General features: G+C 41.3%; 1 protein-coding gene across 2 annotated transcripts in view; it reads left to right on the forward strand.

The window, feature by feature from the left end:
- PTPN22 (protein tyrosine phosphatase non-receptor type 22) overlaps positions 1 to 18,907 on the forward strand; it is a 605,270-nt gene that overhangs the window by 542,678 nt on the left and 43,685 nt on the right. For both annotated transcript variants that reach the window (XM_086923320.1, XM_086923319.1), the window contains one exon: positions 12,769 to 12,799. In XM_086923320.1, coding sequence (XP_086779446.1) covers positions 12,769 to 12,799 — 31 coding nt within the window. The remainder of the gene's footprint in view (positions 1 to 12,768; positions 12,800 to 18,907) is intronic.

Below are 18,907 nucleotides of genomic sequence, written 5' to 3' on the forward strand. Positions count from 1 at the left end.
ATCATACTTGGGGGTATATCTATTCACAATTGGAAATTACACTTATAAAATGTAATAATGTAATCCAAACTTTATCCAATGGGAGAGATAGACCTTACAGTAGTGAAAAACGAACTTAAGATTCTTTCACAACCAGGATATGTAAAACTTAACAGAACATGTTTTGCCTTTTAAATATAGTGCACTCTGCCCTCTGAGTTGTCCTAGGCCTACCTTAGGGGTGAATTATATGTATACAAAAAGGAAGCTTTGGGCCTGGCTAAAGGTCTCTTTTGCCACGTCGACATTGTAATGTAAACTGCACACACAGGCTGGCATGCGATATGGTTAGAGGACGTCCGAAGTGAGTGGCACAATCAGTGCTGCAAACCCACCAGTAGTATTCACTTTACAGGCCCTGGGTACAGATAGTGCCACTTTCAAAGGGGACTTATGAGTAAATTAAATATGGCATAGACAAAACTTCAAAATCCCTCCCAGTAGAAGGATAAACAGATACTCCTTTTCCTTCTACCACTTAACAACCCAGACATCCTAAAGGTTTCCAAAAACAACAACACCATACATGAAACAGCGTCACTGCATACCTAGAAACACACATTTCTCCAAAATCAGCCAGCATGCCAACCAACAAATCTGATGCTATTAGTCTCCATGGTGGCCTCACTGAACCAGTCTCTTTTGCCCAACCATCAAAATCATTCTATCCAATTCATCCGGTGAAGGCTCATAACCCCAGAAATAATTCTCATAGAATGCAATTTACAGTAGAGTTCCTACTAGTGTAATTGCAGCCATATTCTTGCTAATTATGGAAATAATAAACTAAACCACATAGTCCATCCTGATATAATCTGGTTCCTGTTACCGCCACGCCTTACCACCGCACTTCACACTTCTAAACCCAAGCCTGACTGTATGCTGAACTCCCAACCAATGGCAACACCATCATTCTCTTTGAGACCAAACCTCTGAAGGAACTGTGGTATTCTATATATATGCTGCAGTCCATAGAATTGCTGCACCTGTGAATGAGACAAAGCACCAGCTATGTTATTGTTCACACCTGGCATGTGCCTAGCCATAAAAATAATGTTGTACTACAAGCAGCCAAGCAAGAAATGTAAACCATGTGTCCTACACCTTCTGAGCAGTCACCAGTGTGACTACTGTTTGTTTGTTCCCATAACATCAGGCCAGTTGAAAAGGGAAAAACTCCAGAAATGTGATCCTTTGCCCTTCTTGAAACCATTACCTCTGCCATCTCTCAGAGCACACATCTGCCATTCCAAAAGAGGCCAGAGCCATCAATAGCTGTTATTGCGAAAAATTGTTACCCTTCAAAGTAGTCCACTATCCATCGGCCACATGGTGACTTACCCAGGGCGGGTAACTCCGCTCCGCCAGCGGAGTTTGCGAATTTGTGCCTACTCTGCGATCTGTTGCAAATGCAGAGCTTAGGCAAAACTCCCCTCCATGGCGGTGCAGAGTAAGGCATCCCCTCCCCCCTTGCAAATTAATTAAAATTTTAAAAAGAAGGCACTTAACTGCGTGGCTTCCTCCTCCTCTGCCTGGCCGCTCTCCTTCCTGCTCCTTGCCGTCCTTCTTCTATAAATAAAACCCTATGTTGTACATCTTGCGAGTAGCAATTAAAGCGATTGCAGCACCCATATATTGTAACTTTTTTTCTTTCATTTGTTTGCTTAAATGTTTGCTATTCTAACTCCTCTTAGCATCTCCTGCCATTCCCACATCCGTTTTTTTGTTCCTCTCAGGCTCTTTTTTAATCACTCCTTTATCCCTCTTGGCCACATTACTCTCATTTTCTTCATGTTCAATAGTAGCCACCAGTTTAAAATGGCTATGTTTTGGGTGTAATTTCTCTTAGTTTCCTTCCTCTGTCTCCCCAATGCCAATCGATCTCTTTCCGTCTTCTTTCCCCAGCCACTGCTACATGACCTTCCCAACAGTCCTTCCACTGCACTCCACTTGCCTCCTCTTAACTTTACTGCCTCTCCAGATACAGTGATGCCAAAGGTTTCCATGCTGATACCTTCTGCTTTGTACTCTAAAATGGGAACGTTCTCTGCAGTATTACTGTTAATCAAGCTTCAGCACCGTCCTATGCGCGCCAGCAATGAAGTGGCTTGCCTACTTGCAGCTCCAGCACCACCTCTGTCACTCCATGATGCCAAGCACATACGATCTACAGTGGGGCTCATTTCTTCAAGGCATGCAGACTCATCAGAGTTGCCTGCTGATGCCTTGGATTGGCTCCATAGGTTCAATGCCATAAAGGGCCAAGCCTCCCTGCTTGTGTCCAATGGTAATGTGATCACCTTCTGCTACATGACAAGCAGCAGTGTCTCATCTACCTTACCCACCTTGCTACAGCATCTGCAGCTGAACACCTCACTTTTTTTACCTCCTACGGGGCAGCAAGCAGCCCAGCACCATAGCCGCAACTCCACCAGCTTCCCCCTTTCTAAGTTAATCTCACTTCATCAAATCTGCAACCTTAACAGAGCAGGCATTTTTTCCAACTACAGCCACACACTGCACAACATGTCTGACCGGGAAAGGAAAACCTAACTGTAAAGCCACCCCACAGGATCACAGCTCAAGTATGAGCTCAAACTGCCCCTGACCTAACCTTTTGTACTTTAAACCTTGCCCGTATCCCTCAAACTGGGCTATGCCTGTCTAGCCTGCCTTAAGGCTGCACCACCCACCTGAATAAGCTTCAGAGAAATGTCATAGGAACCGCACTCCACCTGGGTGTATCCATTCAGTTTGGTTCAATACCCTTCTTCATAAAGAAATTTTGATGGACATTTCTCAATGTCTCACTTACCCATAAACTCAGTTACCTTTAAGCACTTTAATCAGAGTTGAAAGTCCATCCAGTCCAGATAAGAAAATGCATAATACTAGACAGCAGCACTCTGGAGGTTATGATTTCTTGCTTATGTTTAATCAGCTTTATTTAGAATAAAGGCATACACAAGAAAAAATAAGTGCAACAGAATATAAACTGAGCCAACAAGATTAGTAAACTTGAAACAACACTAAATTTGTTTACATTTTACAATTATCATCAGGGAACAAAGGAAGAGAGAGAAAAAGAGAGAGTACAAGAGAGAAGAATGATAACAACATTTCAAAAAGTAGTAATAAGAATGCATTTTAAGAAGAGAAAACATTTAAAGAAAAATGGAATAAGACTAAACAGAGAAAATAAAAGTTCATGGAGGGTTAAAATTTTCAGAAAGCATAGAATGAGTATTTTGCACAGCTATATTGTCTAAAAAGTTTGTTAAAGGTATTCAATACATTTCTGTATTTAAATGTGGCATACAAATTGAAGCAAAAGCTGTATCTGACCAATGATAGTGACAAGCATGATATCACCGATCTTTAAATGCAATATTAGAGGAGAATTTCCAATTGAGTGAACTTGCTGAACAGCTAAAGTTAACATAAGGTTAAACAATCCATTCTTAATAACATTTAACATGGCACATCATGTAGGCTACCTAGAAAAAGCAATATCGAAGGCATAGTACATAGTATATCAACAATTGTTGTAATTTTTGACCAAAGACGCTGGGGGGGCATAAAAAAGAAGGTGCATTAGGTCCCCATTCAAATGACCGCTAGACCAACAAGTGCTATTAGTAGTGCTGCAGCATTTTGCGATAGAAAGCTGGGGTATAATATAATCTGTGATATAAAAAGAGCAATGATTAGGTAGTGGAAGCCATTCTAGAAATTTCAAAGACTCCAGACCAAATTTTATTCCAGAAGGAGACTGGCCAAGCACATCCCAAATCAGCTCCCCATTGGCGTTCTATTTTAGTTTTAACCCTAGACATATCTGAACAGAGAAGAAATTAATAAATAAGAGAAGCTTTAGGGGTGGAAGCTAGTAATCTGATTAGAGGAGAAGACAGTGGAAAGGGTGAAGGATTGGAAGGGAGTAAATGAAGAGTTTCCAAAATGATGTCAATAAAAAAAGTGAATTTATGCCACAAAGATTAAGGACACTGAAAAGTTGCTCAAAATTGAGGAAAGGAGTAAGGATTAGAACCATTAAATAAGTGGTGAATCCATATTTATTTATCTATTTGACTCATTAATAAGGTGCACAAATCATCCCAAAAGGGATTTCACGGCGCCCGAGAAGGAGGCAAATGTAAAGTGAAACATAATATTTGTTCATTAGAATAGCCAGGTCTTAAGCAACTTTTTGAATTGTGGGAGATTTGGGCAGGCACGGATATGTTCTGGGAGCTCATTCCAATGTTTGGGGGCCCGGTGAGAGAACGTAGGACCCACTATTTTGACTTTCCCAATTCTCCTGCTACAGAGAAGGCAGCGATTACTGGACCTAAGTTGTCGTCCAGGTTGATAGCGTCCAATTTTATTAGTAAGGTAAGCAGGGCCTGTACCGTGCAGGGACTTAAAGACCAAGCAAAGTAACTTGAAGATGGCTCGTTTCCTTAAGGAAGCCAATGCAGATGACGAAGGAGAGAGAGGGAAGGGGTTCATGCTCGTTTGTTAAGGGCAAGACGGGCTGCAGTGTTTTGTACCACCTGCAGCTTAGATAGCAGATCTTCCCTAATTCCTACCAACTAGGAATTGCTGTAATCAAGGCGACTAATAAGAAGCAACTGAAGGAGAGTTTTTCTAGCATATAATGGAATCCAGGGAAAGATCTTTCTAAGTAACTACATAACAGGTCCCTGCAAGACTTTTCACCTGCTCTTCTATTGAAAGCTTATTGTCAATTCTGACTCCTAAGTTCTTAGCCCACCCTCTTGGGGCAGGTGCTTCTCCTAATTCTGACGGCCACCAGTCCGCGCTCCACAGTTGTTCTGCCTTGCCGAACAACAAAATCTCCAAGATTTCCAATACAGGGGCCTATTTCTTTATGGTGATAAGATGATTGTACCATAAGGGAGATTGAAAGGAAGAATCACATGAAATAGGCTGGTTTTGGAAATGAGGCCTTAGTATATTAGAAGTGTGATTGAATAAAGGTAAAGACGTAGTCACATTTTTTGAAGATAAAAGGGAGAATTTCTCTCAGAGAGAACGATGCAAGTAAGACTTGCTCAATATCAAACCAAGAAAGTAAAGAATCTATTTTCTTTTATGTACGAGGAATGTAAACTGGGAAAAGAAGAATGTCTGCATATGCTGAGAGTTTCAAGTGTTTAGCTTCATAATGAAATCCTGTTATGAAATTGTAATAACGAATTCTTGAAAAAAAAGGTTTGAGGTTTAAAACAAAAGTGGAGATAGAGGGCAACCCTGCTGAACACCTCTTTGTAAAGGACAATACTGGGAGATTTGTTCATTAACCAATACAGAAGCTGTGAGTGCCTTACATTAGAGAGAAATAGGAGAGATAATATTAGGTCGAAATCCATGCCAAATAAGAGATTTAAGTAAAAAAATAACAGTCAGCTCTATCAAATGCTTTTTCTGCATCAATAGCTACAGAGGCAAATGGGTAAGAAAGAGATGATGCTTTATTTAATAAATTAAAACAGAATCTAGCATTCTCTGTGGTCAGTCTACCCTTAACACAACCTGATTGCTCATTACCTATCAATTTGGTAAAATAGGTTTGAGACGTAAATCAATTAACTTGGCAACTGTCTTTATGAATGAGACATATGATAGCCTCTTGAAAAGTACCACTAACAGAACTTGAAGAGTCAAAAAGTTGAAAGAGCTGTAGAAGTTTAGGAAGCAGAATATTAGAACTATGTGAATAAAACTCAACCATGAATCCACGCAGTCTGGGAGTTTTATCCTTTTTGAGCCAATTGAGAGCTTTGAGAATTTCTGAAAGTGATAGGTCATGTTCAAGAGAAGAAACAATAATGGCAACATGGGTAGGAAGGTTACTATCCTTTAGGTATGCCTCTATAAGAGAATACTGAGCAGGGGATTCTGGAGTATATTCATTCTTATAGAACTTCATACATTCCTGTAAAATATCTTGATCTTTGGACAACTGTTTTCCATCAGAAAATTGAATGGAATCTATTATGTTGCATTGTTTTCAGGTTTTTAGATAATTAGCTAGGAGTTTTCACACTTTGTTGCATCCTCCATAGTAACAAGCACTACTCAGCAGTACTATGGAAGAGGCATTATTTCTAGTTATTTTATTAAACTGGATTTTGGCATGAAAAAGATCATGCAAGTTAGAATCAAATGGAGAAGTGTGGAATTGGTGCTCTAGGTGCTTAATGTTAGACTATATGGACTTGTCTTGTTTGGCAAATTGTTTCTATTTTTTTTAAACAAAATGAATTATAAAACAATGAGAATCAGCTTTAAAAGTGTCCCACAGTAACTGGGGAGATGCATCTGATCTTGCATTAAGGGGAAAAATGTATCGAAAAGAGAAGTAAAAGAGGTAGAGAAAACTGGGTACTGTAAGAGCAAATTACTAAACTTCCATCTATTGGATTTGGGATGTGCTGGGGTAAATCCATAGAAGCCACAACTGGAGCAGGATCAGAAATAACAATAAGCTCAATAGTAGAATTATTAAGGTTTTGTGAAAGAGACTTGCTGTGATGTAATTGTATAAAAGTGCCAGGTAGAGGGGAGTAAAATGAGAACTCTTTTAAGGAAGGATTACACAATCTCATGGCACAAACAAAATGGCTATGGACATAAAAAAATGAGAAACAAGAACCTTCTTAATCAACTGAAAAAGAATATAAAGGGAAAAGAGATTGAACAAAAAGACAAAAAGAAGACAACAGCCATAAGCAACAACTGTGGAAAGAATGATATTAGGACTGTATTCAAACATTACTGAAGGTCTCAACATGAGGACGGGCCTGCTGTGCTCAGTGAGTTGAATGAGAGTGAATAAAGTTTCTAAGTTTGGCTGGATCATCATATGAAATATTCTTATTCTTTTATGTAACTTTGAAGATGCAGGGGATGAAACAAACCATATCGAGTTCCCATGGCACAGAGCACCAGACAGGGATTAAAAAAGTCTTTCCTCATGTTAGCTGTGACTGAGGAGACATCCTGTGAAATGAATAACTTTGCACTTGACCACATAAGTTGTTTCTTAGACTTTGCTGCATTTAGGATTTTCAAGAGATCCGTGAACTCCAGGAGCAAAATAATCACTCCATAAGATTTAACAGGAGTTGGCAAAAAAGATAAACTAGGACCTAGTCAGTATGCACATTGGATGTGCAATGTGGTGGTGGAAGGTAATTCAAGACGTTTTGCCAGAAATTAGGTAAAGCAGGTCACAGGATTCTTGCCTTCAATGCCCTCAGGAAGACCATAGATTCATAAATTATTACACCGGTTTCAGTTCTCAAGATCATCTTAGTGTTTTTTCAACTTGAGGATATCCTTCTCCAAGGCTGCAATTGTTGTTGTTTCATCTTGAACATCACGTTCCTCCACCAATGTTAGTCTAGATTCCATAGATGGCCATTTATCGTCAAGGCTTTGAATCCATGTATTAGTATCCTCAATTAAAGGTCTTAGGGCTCTAATTTCTTCTGACACGATTCCTAAAGAAACAAGAGTGGAGGTATTATCTGGAGAATAGGGGTCTTATTTGAGCCTTTTATGAGTAGTAGAGGATGAGTCTGACTTCAATTAATTAATAGCAGCAGTCACAGAGCAAAAGGGAGCTGAATGTGGCGGCACTCGTGAGTTGGTGGCAGCACTTACGAGGTCCAGCTCGAGCATTTGGGGGCAGACTGCGAGCCTTGCTGGAGGTATTTAAGCTCTGCTGCCACCCGTTATACTGCCATTCTCTTTTACTCTTTTAAATCTAATTTGAGATCTTTTTAATATTGCCTGATTTTTGCTAGTAATTGCTGAGTTGCTTACCATCGATTACCTGTGCTGAGGTGTGCTCCCCTGCCCCGGTCCACCGCGGCTGCTGTGCCGTTTGAGTGGAGGGCGGGCAGCATCTTTGGTGAGGACCCTGATCCCGGTAGAGCCGTTCGCTGCGGTCTAGCTGGGGGTGGGGCTTAGCTATTTACTGCACATGGCTGGCCGGTCGTGCAGCGGAATCGCTGCTGGCACGCCAAAGGTGTGACAAAGGCAAGCCCGTCCGCGCCCCAGCAGCGACCAGGGCCAGGCACGCTGGCCAATTGTTGTCTTATACTGCCATCAGAAAGCTTACTTACTCACGGGAGGCTCTGATTACTGTCAGAGGCCCCGGCTGCGAGGGGAGCGGACATGGGGTTGACCTGGACAATCCCTCCAAGAGATATTCGGCGTGTGGCTTTTGCCTGCTGACTTCTGAGCCCCTTCTCGCAACCCGCACGCCGGGCAACTCGAGAATTCAGGCAGCGCTTATTAATGCGCGCTCTATGGTCAAGCATGCAGCTGATATTTTTTAATTATTAGCGGATGACAGACTAGACGCTCTGTTTATCACTGAGACCTGGCTCAATGAGTCATGTGCCCCGGTAGTGGAACTTGCCATCCCTAGAGGATACAAAATTGTTAGAGCCGATAGGGGGAGTGGCAGAGGTGGGGGGTTAGCCGTGGTGCTCAGGGACTCTTGGACTTACACTAGCGAAGTTATAACAGACTGGGGGGAGGGAGAGGCCCTTGACTTCACCCTCACCATTTCTCCCCTTTTTACGCTAGGGGGACTTTGGTGTATCGCCCTCCTGGCTCACCGGGAGCTTTCCTTAAAACCATAGAGGACCTTATAGTCCTGCGCGCCCTACGATACCCTAAATTTCTCCTATTAGGAGACTTTAATATCCAACTGGATGCCCCCTCCATTCCGGAGGCCAGGGCTCTCTTAGATGCCCTGAGCCTCGCCCAGCTGGCTCAACACGTGCTACTCCCTTCCCATGATGGGGGCCAACTTATTGATCTGATCTGCTCCAACTTCCCTATATCAGTCACTGATCCTGAGCCTACTACATGGTCTGATCACTTTCTGATCAGGTTCTCGTGGGAGGTTACTAGATCTGATAGTCATACAACACTTCCCTCCGGGCCTCAGGCCAAGAAAGTGAATCTCCAGGCACTCTCGGAGTTCCTGCGCCAGTCCCACCATACTCCTGCAACAGATCTTGAGGGGGCAGTGGCCAATTTCGACAATTGGATCAGCCTGACAGTGGGAGCGTGTTCTAATGCAAAACCAGGCAATACCCGGCGCTCGCTGCCCTCTCAACCATGGTACTCCTCTAATCTTAGGGATCTGAAGAAGGGTTGTAAGAGACTGGAGCTCTGTTGGCGTCAGACCTACTGTCCAAGAGCAAAGACGACCTTACGTTCAGCCCAGAGAGATTACTACATGACTCTAAAAAAGGCAAAGAGGGATTACTTTGCCGGGAGGATTATGCTGACGAGGAATAATAGTAAAGAGATCTTTGCGATTGTCCAAAGTTTTCTCTCCCCATGTGTGGAACAAAGCGTGCTACCGGCATCGAATGAGTGGTGCGAAGAGCTCTCCTTTTATTTCATTGACAAAATTGCTAAAATTCAAGAGAGCGTCGGCCTTGCTTCTAGGCCCAATGAGTCTCCCTCCCCGGAACCCTCCCTACTCAATCCAGTAGGACCCCCCTTGTTCTCCACATTTTTGCCCACTACCGAAACAGACGTACTGGCCCTTTTAAGGTCTTTGAAGTTTGGTTCTCCAGCTAACCCCTGCCCGGCGCGGGTCTTAGCGGGTGTTGCAGAGGCGGTTTGCCCAGCAGTAGTGGATATGGTGTATCGCTCCCTACAGGCCGGCTACGTGCCTACTCAATGGAAATGTGCTAAACTACTCCCTCTCCTGAAGAAACCTACATTGGACCCTCTGCTGTCGGCTAACTACCGGCCCATCTCCCTTCTTCCTGCACTCACTAAAGTTTTTGAAAAAGCGGTCTTCCAAGAGCTTGAGGCGTTTCTGGAAGCATCAGGTGCATTTCACCCAGCCCAGTCAGGATTTAGATCTTCCTACAGTACAGAGACTGCCTTGGTTGAGATGTCGGAGGCCATCAGAGAGTGTCTAGAAGGGGCGGCAGGGCAGTCCTGATTCTACTAGACCTCTCTGACACCTTCGATACAGTGCCCCACCAGTGGCTCCTGGACAGGCTCTCTGCTGTAGGGATTTCTGTCCTCGCATGGAAATGGATTGAATCCTTCCTGGATTCCCGCTCACAACAGGTCTGTATGGCCTCCTGCACCTCCTCTGTTAGAAATCTGGCTACTGGGGTGCCACAAGGTTCTACCCTCAGCCCCCTTCCTTTTAATATTTATCTGACGCCGCTAGTCTGCCTGGCAGAGGAGATGGGCGCTAAGGTGATAGCGTACGCGGATGATACCCAGCTTCTCTTTACCTGGGGTGGCTCTGACTTGAATACTGGCATTGCCCAGACGTGTCTGGCCTCAGTATTTCAATGGCTGGCCCAAGCCTCCCTCAAATGTAATGAGGATAAATCGGAGGTCCTTCTCTACGGCCAGTTCCTGGACGATTTTAAAACCCATGTTTGGCCCCCGGGCTTCCCTTACCCGGTGCCCAAAGCAGGGCCAGCTAAAAATCTGGGTATCTGGTTTAGCGAGTACCTCCGATTCAGTGACCACATAAAAAACTGAAAGGGGTCTACTTTGGCACTCTCAAAACACTAAACAAAATGTCCTTTCCTCCCAAGAGCAGCTAAAGAGACAGTCACCTGTGCTCTGATCCTGTCTAGACTGGATTACGCTACTTCCTGGTTCTTGGGGCTGCCTGATTATTTGTTGCACAGGCTTCAAATCATCCAGAACGCCGCAGCCAGGCTTCTCTTCAAAGCCCCTTCGAGATCTAGCGTGCAGCAGTATCTCCGGGAATTACATTGGCTCCCAGTGGCCCAAAGGGTGCAGTTTAAAGCAATCACTTTGGCCCATAGGGCTCTGCACGGTCTGGGTCCTACCTATCTTAGGAAGCGGTTCGCTCTCTATGTGCCTAAGCAACCTCTGCGCTAAGCGGTACAACGCCAGATGGTCGTTCCCCGCTTTCGCAGAGTGCGGCTGGGGGGTAAGTCTATTTCTGTCAAGGCTGCTAAAGCCTGGAATTCGCTCCCAGCTGATCTCCAATTCATTTCAGAGCTTCTGCCCTTTAAGAAGCAGCTGAAAACACACCTGTTCAGCATGATCTGCTAATCCGATCCCTGCCCCCACCTGTGCTCTCCTCCGCACCAGGACACTCTTGAGTAACAGTGTGAGCTACAAATGCATTATAACATAACATAACATGCACCATTTTTAAAGAAGAACTGGTCCCCTCCATCAAACACTCTCCAGCTGACAGTACTGGGACTAATATATTAATTGAGGTATTCTTCCTGGAAAATGTTAATTACTTAATTCTGCCCATAGAAGAAAAAGCTGACATCCAACTAAGAGTAGGATAAAGGGCACAAACGCCCTGTTAATGATACGCTGAGGTATGATTTCTCATCCTGGATATGCTGAGGCAAAGCCCTTGTTTCTCATATAATTAATACATAGCCATATTGTTGTGAGAAGCCAATGGGATAAGCTAAACAATTAGCTGAAAAAACAGCAGCCAAAGTAAATTGTGAGGGCATCGAAGAAATTGAAAGCTAAGACTCTATGTTGTGCAGTTTATACATTGCTGCCAGAGACTGTCCGAGCGAAACTCTCCCAACGTGGTAAAAATCAAAATTTCATGGTCCGAGCGGCATAATTTGCTCATTTGAGAAGAAGAAAGAAACATTCACACAGGGCAAAATGTCTGCAGGACGCCGGCGAATTCCTCTTGCAGGAACATCAGGTATACTCATCGAATGTGGCTGAAGGCTGCAAATAACCCATCTAAAGTCCCAGTGAAGAGCAGAGCCTCACGCCTAGGCACCCATCTTGTGTGGTGCCATAGCAAAGCCCCAGGTTATGATTGCATGAAACAGAAATGGTCTCAATTTTTTCACATGGTCTGATCTGCTCATATGTTTTTTGCTGCAGTGACAGAGTGTTGAAGAATGCGTTGAAGATAAACAAAATGGGGTGCTTTTGGCAAAACAGTAATTTAGCTAATTTAAAAAGAATTGGCCGTGTAGCAAGCATCCAGAAGCTGAAATGCATTCAAAGAGAGGAGAGGGCTGAACCAAAGTGCACTCAGAATGTTAAATGACTGATTCCTGTAAAATTAATAGATCTTAAAAGCTGACAATTAAGAGAATATACCTGAAATCCTGATCAGAATCCCATTAATGAAGCAAATTGAGCATTTTAAGTGCTATGATAGAAATTATACGGGCCTTAATTTTGCAACAGGAAATGCTGCCATCTTATTACTATTTTCTTTCGCCCATTTTCCCTGTCCACACTTGTTCTTCTTGTTCCTGGTAGTGTCCATTGGAGACAAACATCTGGAAATAATTGAGAAGACCTGTTATGTTGCAATGCTATCCGATAACAGAGATGTTACAGGATTATATTTTCAGTGTTTTACGTCAAAGAAATGTGCCCCTTTCTTTAATTCAACAAAAATATTAAAAGAAACACATACTACTTAATCTAATTCTGAAATGTGGCCTGAAAACAAAAGAGATAGTAAGAGAAATGTTCAGTGGGTTGAATAAGTGTTAGGCCGAGTAAGGAACTTACTTTAGGAGGCCAGTAGGAATGTTCAGGGGAGCAGACTGAAAGCAAGAATGCAGCTGAGAGAATTGCCTCAGATGAGGAGTGGGGTGGGCATAAAAGGTGTTAGATACAATTATTGATGAACTAAACATGTCTTTTATTTTCTAGAGCTTGAAAGTGTTGCGAACTTTGAAAAAAGGTAAATGTTTTAAAATTTGTGTTTATATAATAAAAAAATTAAAAACATGTATAGAGTGATTTTCTAACTATTTTGAGAAAAAATATCTTTAACTATAACCATAACATTGACTTGACCAGTACTCTGAAAACCACTGTACACGCTCATCATGTATCACTTGGCTTCTGTTACTAAGAATATGTACTATGAATCTGTAGGGGTTTATGCAGAAAAAGAAACAAAACAGTGCTTAATTTCAACAACACCAAAAATAGGTGCAAAAGCTGAATGCCTAGATAGCCTAATGTTGACTAATCCTAAATACACTTAACAATTTACGCTTTTTTCTTCCACCACCCTAAACTTCCTGTCCCTAATATCACTCGTGCAGGTTTCATCTCTGTTTCATACCTATTTTCCTTCCCTTTCTTTTCCTTAATCCCATTTATATATTTCTCTCTCTTGTTCTGGTGAAAGTCTGATGAAGAAAAATAAATCCTAGTAACCTATAATGGGTCGCAGTGCCCACCGTTGGCAGCCACCGGCACAAACTGAGCCCTGGAAATAAAATGTTGAACGAGCAACCCTAGCAAGGGTTAGTAAATTCTATTTATTAAAAAGCCTTGCTAAATGTTGTCAATAGTAATGGGAATATATGCACATACATGTGCACGTGTACACACACACACATGTATGTTATGCCAATTCTATATATTTCTGCCTGAGATGTCAGCAACATTAACAGTAAACATAATAAGTGATTACCTGCATGAGGAGCCTAGCACATGAGTGCCTCTAGAAGATCTACCTTCTCACTTGTGTTGCTCACTAAAAACAAATAAATATCAGGAAAAAAATATGTTACCAATGGATTTTAAGGAAGTAAAGGAACTAAAGCATTTGTTCCTTTAAGCTTCAATGGACGAGATGCATCTATTTCATAGCCATTTCATGTCCTGTGTCTCTATTCCAAACAGAAGGACTGGGTATGGGAATAAACACAAGGCCCCAAATGTATGCTTAGATATGATGGAGTTACGGCGTGAGAATCTGAATCCTTGTGTTGGAAACAAAGTGTAAGGAACTGAGTTCCTCACAAGTTTATGTGCTTAGGTGCTGGACTAGCGGTGTATTTTGGAATGGAAATCGCTGATATAGAGAGCTTAGCCCATAGTTTAGTGATTAATTAGAGACCCAACCAGGATGCCCTTACCTTCTCATAGAATACATTTAAGACTGGGCTGAGATTTTTATCATTGACAACAACGTGCCCAACATGCTCTCATTTCACATCAAGAATCTTGCTCAATCTGCTGATTTTTTTGTGGACTCCCAACAGAAAATGAAGATTTGTCGACTGAAACCAATGTTCCCGCCCCAATTATAACCCTCCTGGACTCTGGTGATGCAGTTCTGGCTGACATCCTCATGTCAATTCTTACTCCATCAAGGTTGCTTTTAATCCATGGTCTGACTCATCTCAGCGAAAGAGACATCTGCCCACATCACACCAGATTTAAGAGTTACCCTGGCTTCCAATGGAGGCCAGTATCAAATTGTCCCCCACCCCCATCACTTGTTCTAATTTTAAACTTGCATTTGGTCACTTAGCATATTCCACTAACTAAATGTGTTTTCACTTTTTTCCGTTACCAAACGTGAGCAAGAGAAACTGCACCTTAACCCCTCATTTGGTAGGTGGTTCAGATCCCTGGGCCCCAGTGCAACAGACCCTACTGCACTGTTGCTAAAAAAGTCTGTTAATAGGCATGATTACGCCTGCTGATCGAAGCTTGGCCCGAATAAATATGTGTGCTATCTATATATATAAAAACGAAAGTATGTCTGTTTGTCCTTTATGCATTACTACACGATTCATCCGATCGCCATGAAACTTTGGGAAGTTGTTGAGTACACTCCTGAGAAGGTTTCTGGCAACAAAAAAAAATTGTTAAATTTCGGCCCCCCAGGACCCTCATAATCTTTCCAATACTAAACGTTTACAGTTTCCTGTGCGACTCGCTTTTGCAATGACCATCAACAAAGCACAAGGACAATCGCTGCAAGTGTGTGGACTAGATTTGGAGAATCCGTTCTTCTCACATGGACAACTGTATGTGGCCAGCTCACGCATCGGAAAACCTTCTGATTTATTCGTATATAAAGTATGTCCGTTTGTTCTTTATGCATTACTACATCATTTATCCAATCGGCATGAAACTTTGGGAAGTTGTTGAGTGCACTCCCGTGAAGGTTTCTGGCAAAAAAAAAATAAAATAAAAATGTGTTAAAAGTTATTGAGTACAATCTCGCGAAGGTTTCTGGCAAAAAAAAAATAATAATAATAATTTGTTAAATATCGGCCCCCCGGCCACCCAGGGCCCTCATAATCTTTCCAATACTGAACGTTTACACTTTCCGGTGCAACTCGCTTTTGCAATGACCATCAACAAAGCACAAGGACAATCGCTGCAAGTGTGTGGACTAGATTTGGAGACATGGACTACTGTATGTGGACAGCTCACGCGTCGGAAAACCTTCTGATTTATATGTGTACGCACCAGACGGAAAAACACTTGAATAAATAAACAGAATTAAAACAACACTTTAAAATGTTTTCCATATTAAAATGAATAATTAAAAAAAATGCCACAATGTAAATTGAATGTTATCATAACAAGTTTCCTTAAATTTCCTTTCTTCTGAGATCGCAGCAACACGCGACGGGTAAGCTAGTAGTTAATAAAAAAGCCAAATAGGGTTGGGCAAAATTGGCATAGAATAACTTTGTCAACTTGGTGAAAAATCACGTAAAAGTAGGTTTTGCATGAGAAAAAAATAAGCTGAGCCTAAATTTTGCATGAAAGTTCTCCTGCATAAGACCTGTTTGTTTGAAAAATGGTTTTGTGAAAACACATTTTGTTGCACGAAATTTCACACGCAAGTGAAGGTAGTCAACGCAACTGAGAAACTTCACAGCTGAATGTAGTTGCACAGTTTACAACTCTGCACAAAGTTGTCATCTTAACTTTAATTTCAAATGCTCTTAATAATGTACTACCTCAGTTAAAAAAGGAAATACGAATGACCTTGCATAAACGGGGTGAAACTATTTAACCTGACTTTGATTTGGTGATGACCACATGCACATATGTCATTCTAATAATTAAAAAAAGAATCAAAGACTCAGACCAGAAGAGAAAGATATGCATAATGACATAAACAAATGTGGTCCACAGTTTTATGATGAATGCAGATTCAAGAAAACCTATACTTCTATGTCCACAACATGGTGCAAACAGGAATATTTGAAATATCATTATTATTTTAGTTAAACTTTATTTCTGGTTCAAAATTAAGAAAGAAAAAGGAAGAATAGAAACCTGAAAGAAAGCAGTTACCAAAACATTTCCTAATAACAGTTGTAAAATGTTCAAAAGAAGTTAGCAATCATAAAATTGAAAATGATTCACCAAAATGGCAGAAGTAGCAGAAGTGATATCACACACATGGGTATCTTCTTGTCCCTTCCCTAGCCCCTCAACAGCCTTCTACTTGCTGCTGATTTGCTAATGGGAGGGGAAGTAGCTACAAATAAAAAAAAAAGTGCACTTAAGAGTTCTTTTAGCAAATTGTTCCTTGCCTCACTCCTAACGCCAAGGTTAGCAGTGGCAGCGCCGAAGAGGAAAATGTATGAATGTCATCATAATGGGTGAAAATAACCAAGCAGATATAATTTATATAATCAGTTTAATAAATATCCACATATTCAGCATGAAAATGGAATCCTGCAATTAAACATAATATGAATGATAGCCTTGACTTTATTGCTAGAAAGGTGGAAATGTCTCTCTTTAACTGGTAACCCACACGTCATATCAACAAACTCAAACACGGATAATTGACTAAATCAAATCTGCATAGATCTTGTATCTCACCATCTCAAATAATTTTGTTTTCCCACTAGGCCCTGACTTATTACCAAACTAATATTTTGAGGTTTCGCTTTTCAGTCCTCAAAACAAGCTGTGATTTGCAGATTTTCTTTCACAGATACTAACAGGTTCATCCATAATCTATTTCAAAAGTTGTTTGGGAGTGATCTTCTATTCAAAAGCACCAAAAGACAACAAGCTACATTCAGCCAACACTGAATAAATCAAAACCCAGTTCTCATCAAATTTCGCTCAGTTTGTGTGAACTTCCTACACCCGTTCCACAAGAATCCTACAAAGAAGCAATGCACTGTGAATAAGAAGCTCAAACAACTGAGGTACAAGACAGAATCTGCAATGAATGCTGGCAAGAATGGATCTAGTGATGTTCAGTAGAGACCCAGCTGCACATTTCAGATGGAGTGAAGACCACAAACATGACATAAATGCATGGGAATATTAGAAAGAACAAATCCCTGAATGGCAGGAACCTGTTCTTCCAAAGTCAGCTGGAATTGGTTCTCTTTTACAGAAGATATTCAAGATATTCTACCTGACCACATTCCACTTCCTCAATATCTGAGGAAAAACCTGAGGAGTAAGAAACACATTTAAAATGTAAAATAGTGCTAATAGCACAGTAATTATGTGACTAATAAATACATCATCATCATCATTTTATTGTGTGATTAATTAAAATCATTACAATATTTACAAGATGATGATAAATACATGTATTCCATGATTAAGAAGTTGTGAATTGAGAAGAAAAGATCCGACTAGAATACTGAATCAATAAAATATGTTACCTTACATTATGAAATAAGACCAGACACCTGAACAATTGCAAATACCCAGTGAATATCTCTGCTATATTAAAAATTTTCAACCACTGATATAAAATGCAAAAGGATTTGTTGAATTCTCCACTGGTCATGCTTCATTGTAATGAAAGAACACTATTTCAGATGATGCAAATTTTTTATGAATTTTCGTAAACAGAGTAGAGAGATTTACACTTATTTGCACAGGTGCCATAGTTACTCACCTAGGAATTCAGGGCTCACTAATACGTTGATTTGTTACTGTACATGTGAAATGTAGAAATCTAAAAGTCTTGGATTAGTCTTACGGTAACATACCCAGGGAAGGGAAAACTGTATCTCTTTTGCGTTAAGAAATATTAATAAATCAAATCAAATCAAAGTTTTATTTGCATAATTGGTTAAAATTATTACAAAATTCGCATAATAAAATAGCGATACAAAATGAATTAAAACTACTAGAGTTATAAACTCTCTGCTTCTATTAAAATTGGGGTCAAAACGTGAACGATCATCATGTTAAAAAAGTTTCTGATAACCCACCAACCTGGTGATCCCCCTTTTCAATGTGTCCAAGGCGATTTCTTACTTCAGCCAGGAATTTAACTCCGCGGCATGCCAGGATTATGGAGGAACCTCCAAGCCAGCTTGTAACGGCGTGTCTACAAGAGCGTATGTTTAGCGCGTTAAAAATAGGTTTCAATAACAGTCGTCTCTGTCCTATCAGCGCAGGACAAACACAAAGAAAGTGGGCAAGGGTTTCAGTTTTATACCCACAGAGGCGACATTGCTCCTTCTGGTCGGAGGGTTTCCAGGACGGTAATAAGTCATTTGAAATGTGCATCCCCATCCGATAATCAATAAAATCCTTTTTTAAATGGCCACTAAAGTGAGATAATAGGTAAGCGAGTGGTTTTGAGTTTGTATACGAGTTCATGATAGTCCAGCCATGCCGACGTTTTGCCAATGTCTCTTTATCCTCCAAAAAGGATTTCCTTTTTACTGCCGCATTGGCTAATTTACTTAGGCTTGCTTTATCTGTCCCTAATTTCCAGACTGATTCCAGCTCCAGCTTTTCCACACATAGTTTCAGGTACTTTCCCCAAGGGTTCGGGTGTGCAGTATCCACCCATTTTTTGATTTCCTCCCAGCTCAGCCAGTCCAATGTGTCTGGGTCTGCGGATCGAAGTTTGTAACAGAGTTTCACGAAGCCGCTCATGCTCCGGAAGTTCTGGTTTTGCAGTCCAAATTCAAGCCTGACTTGTGAAGCTGAGGCGGATTTTGGCAGATTGAAGACCGTTTTATAAATTTTTGTCTGTAGTTCATTTAAAAGATCGGCCTCCTTGCCACACCACGTCGCTAGGCCGTAA

Source organism: Lissotriton vulgaris, chromosome 5 (assembly GCF_964263255.1).
Source record: "Lissotriton vulgaris chromosome 5, aLisVul1.2, whole genome shotgun sequence".
Classification (NCBI taxonomy): domain Eukaryota; kingdom Metazoa; phylum Chordata; class Amphibia; order Caudata; family Salamandridae; genus Lissotriton; species Lissotriton vulgaris.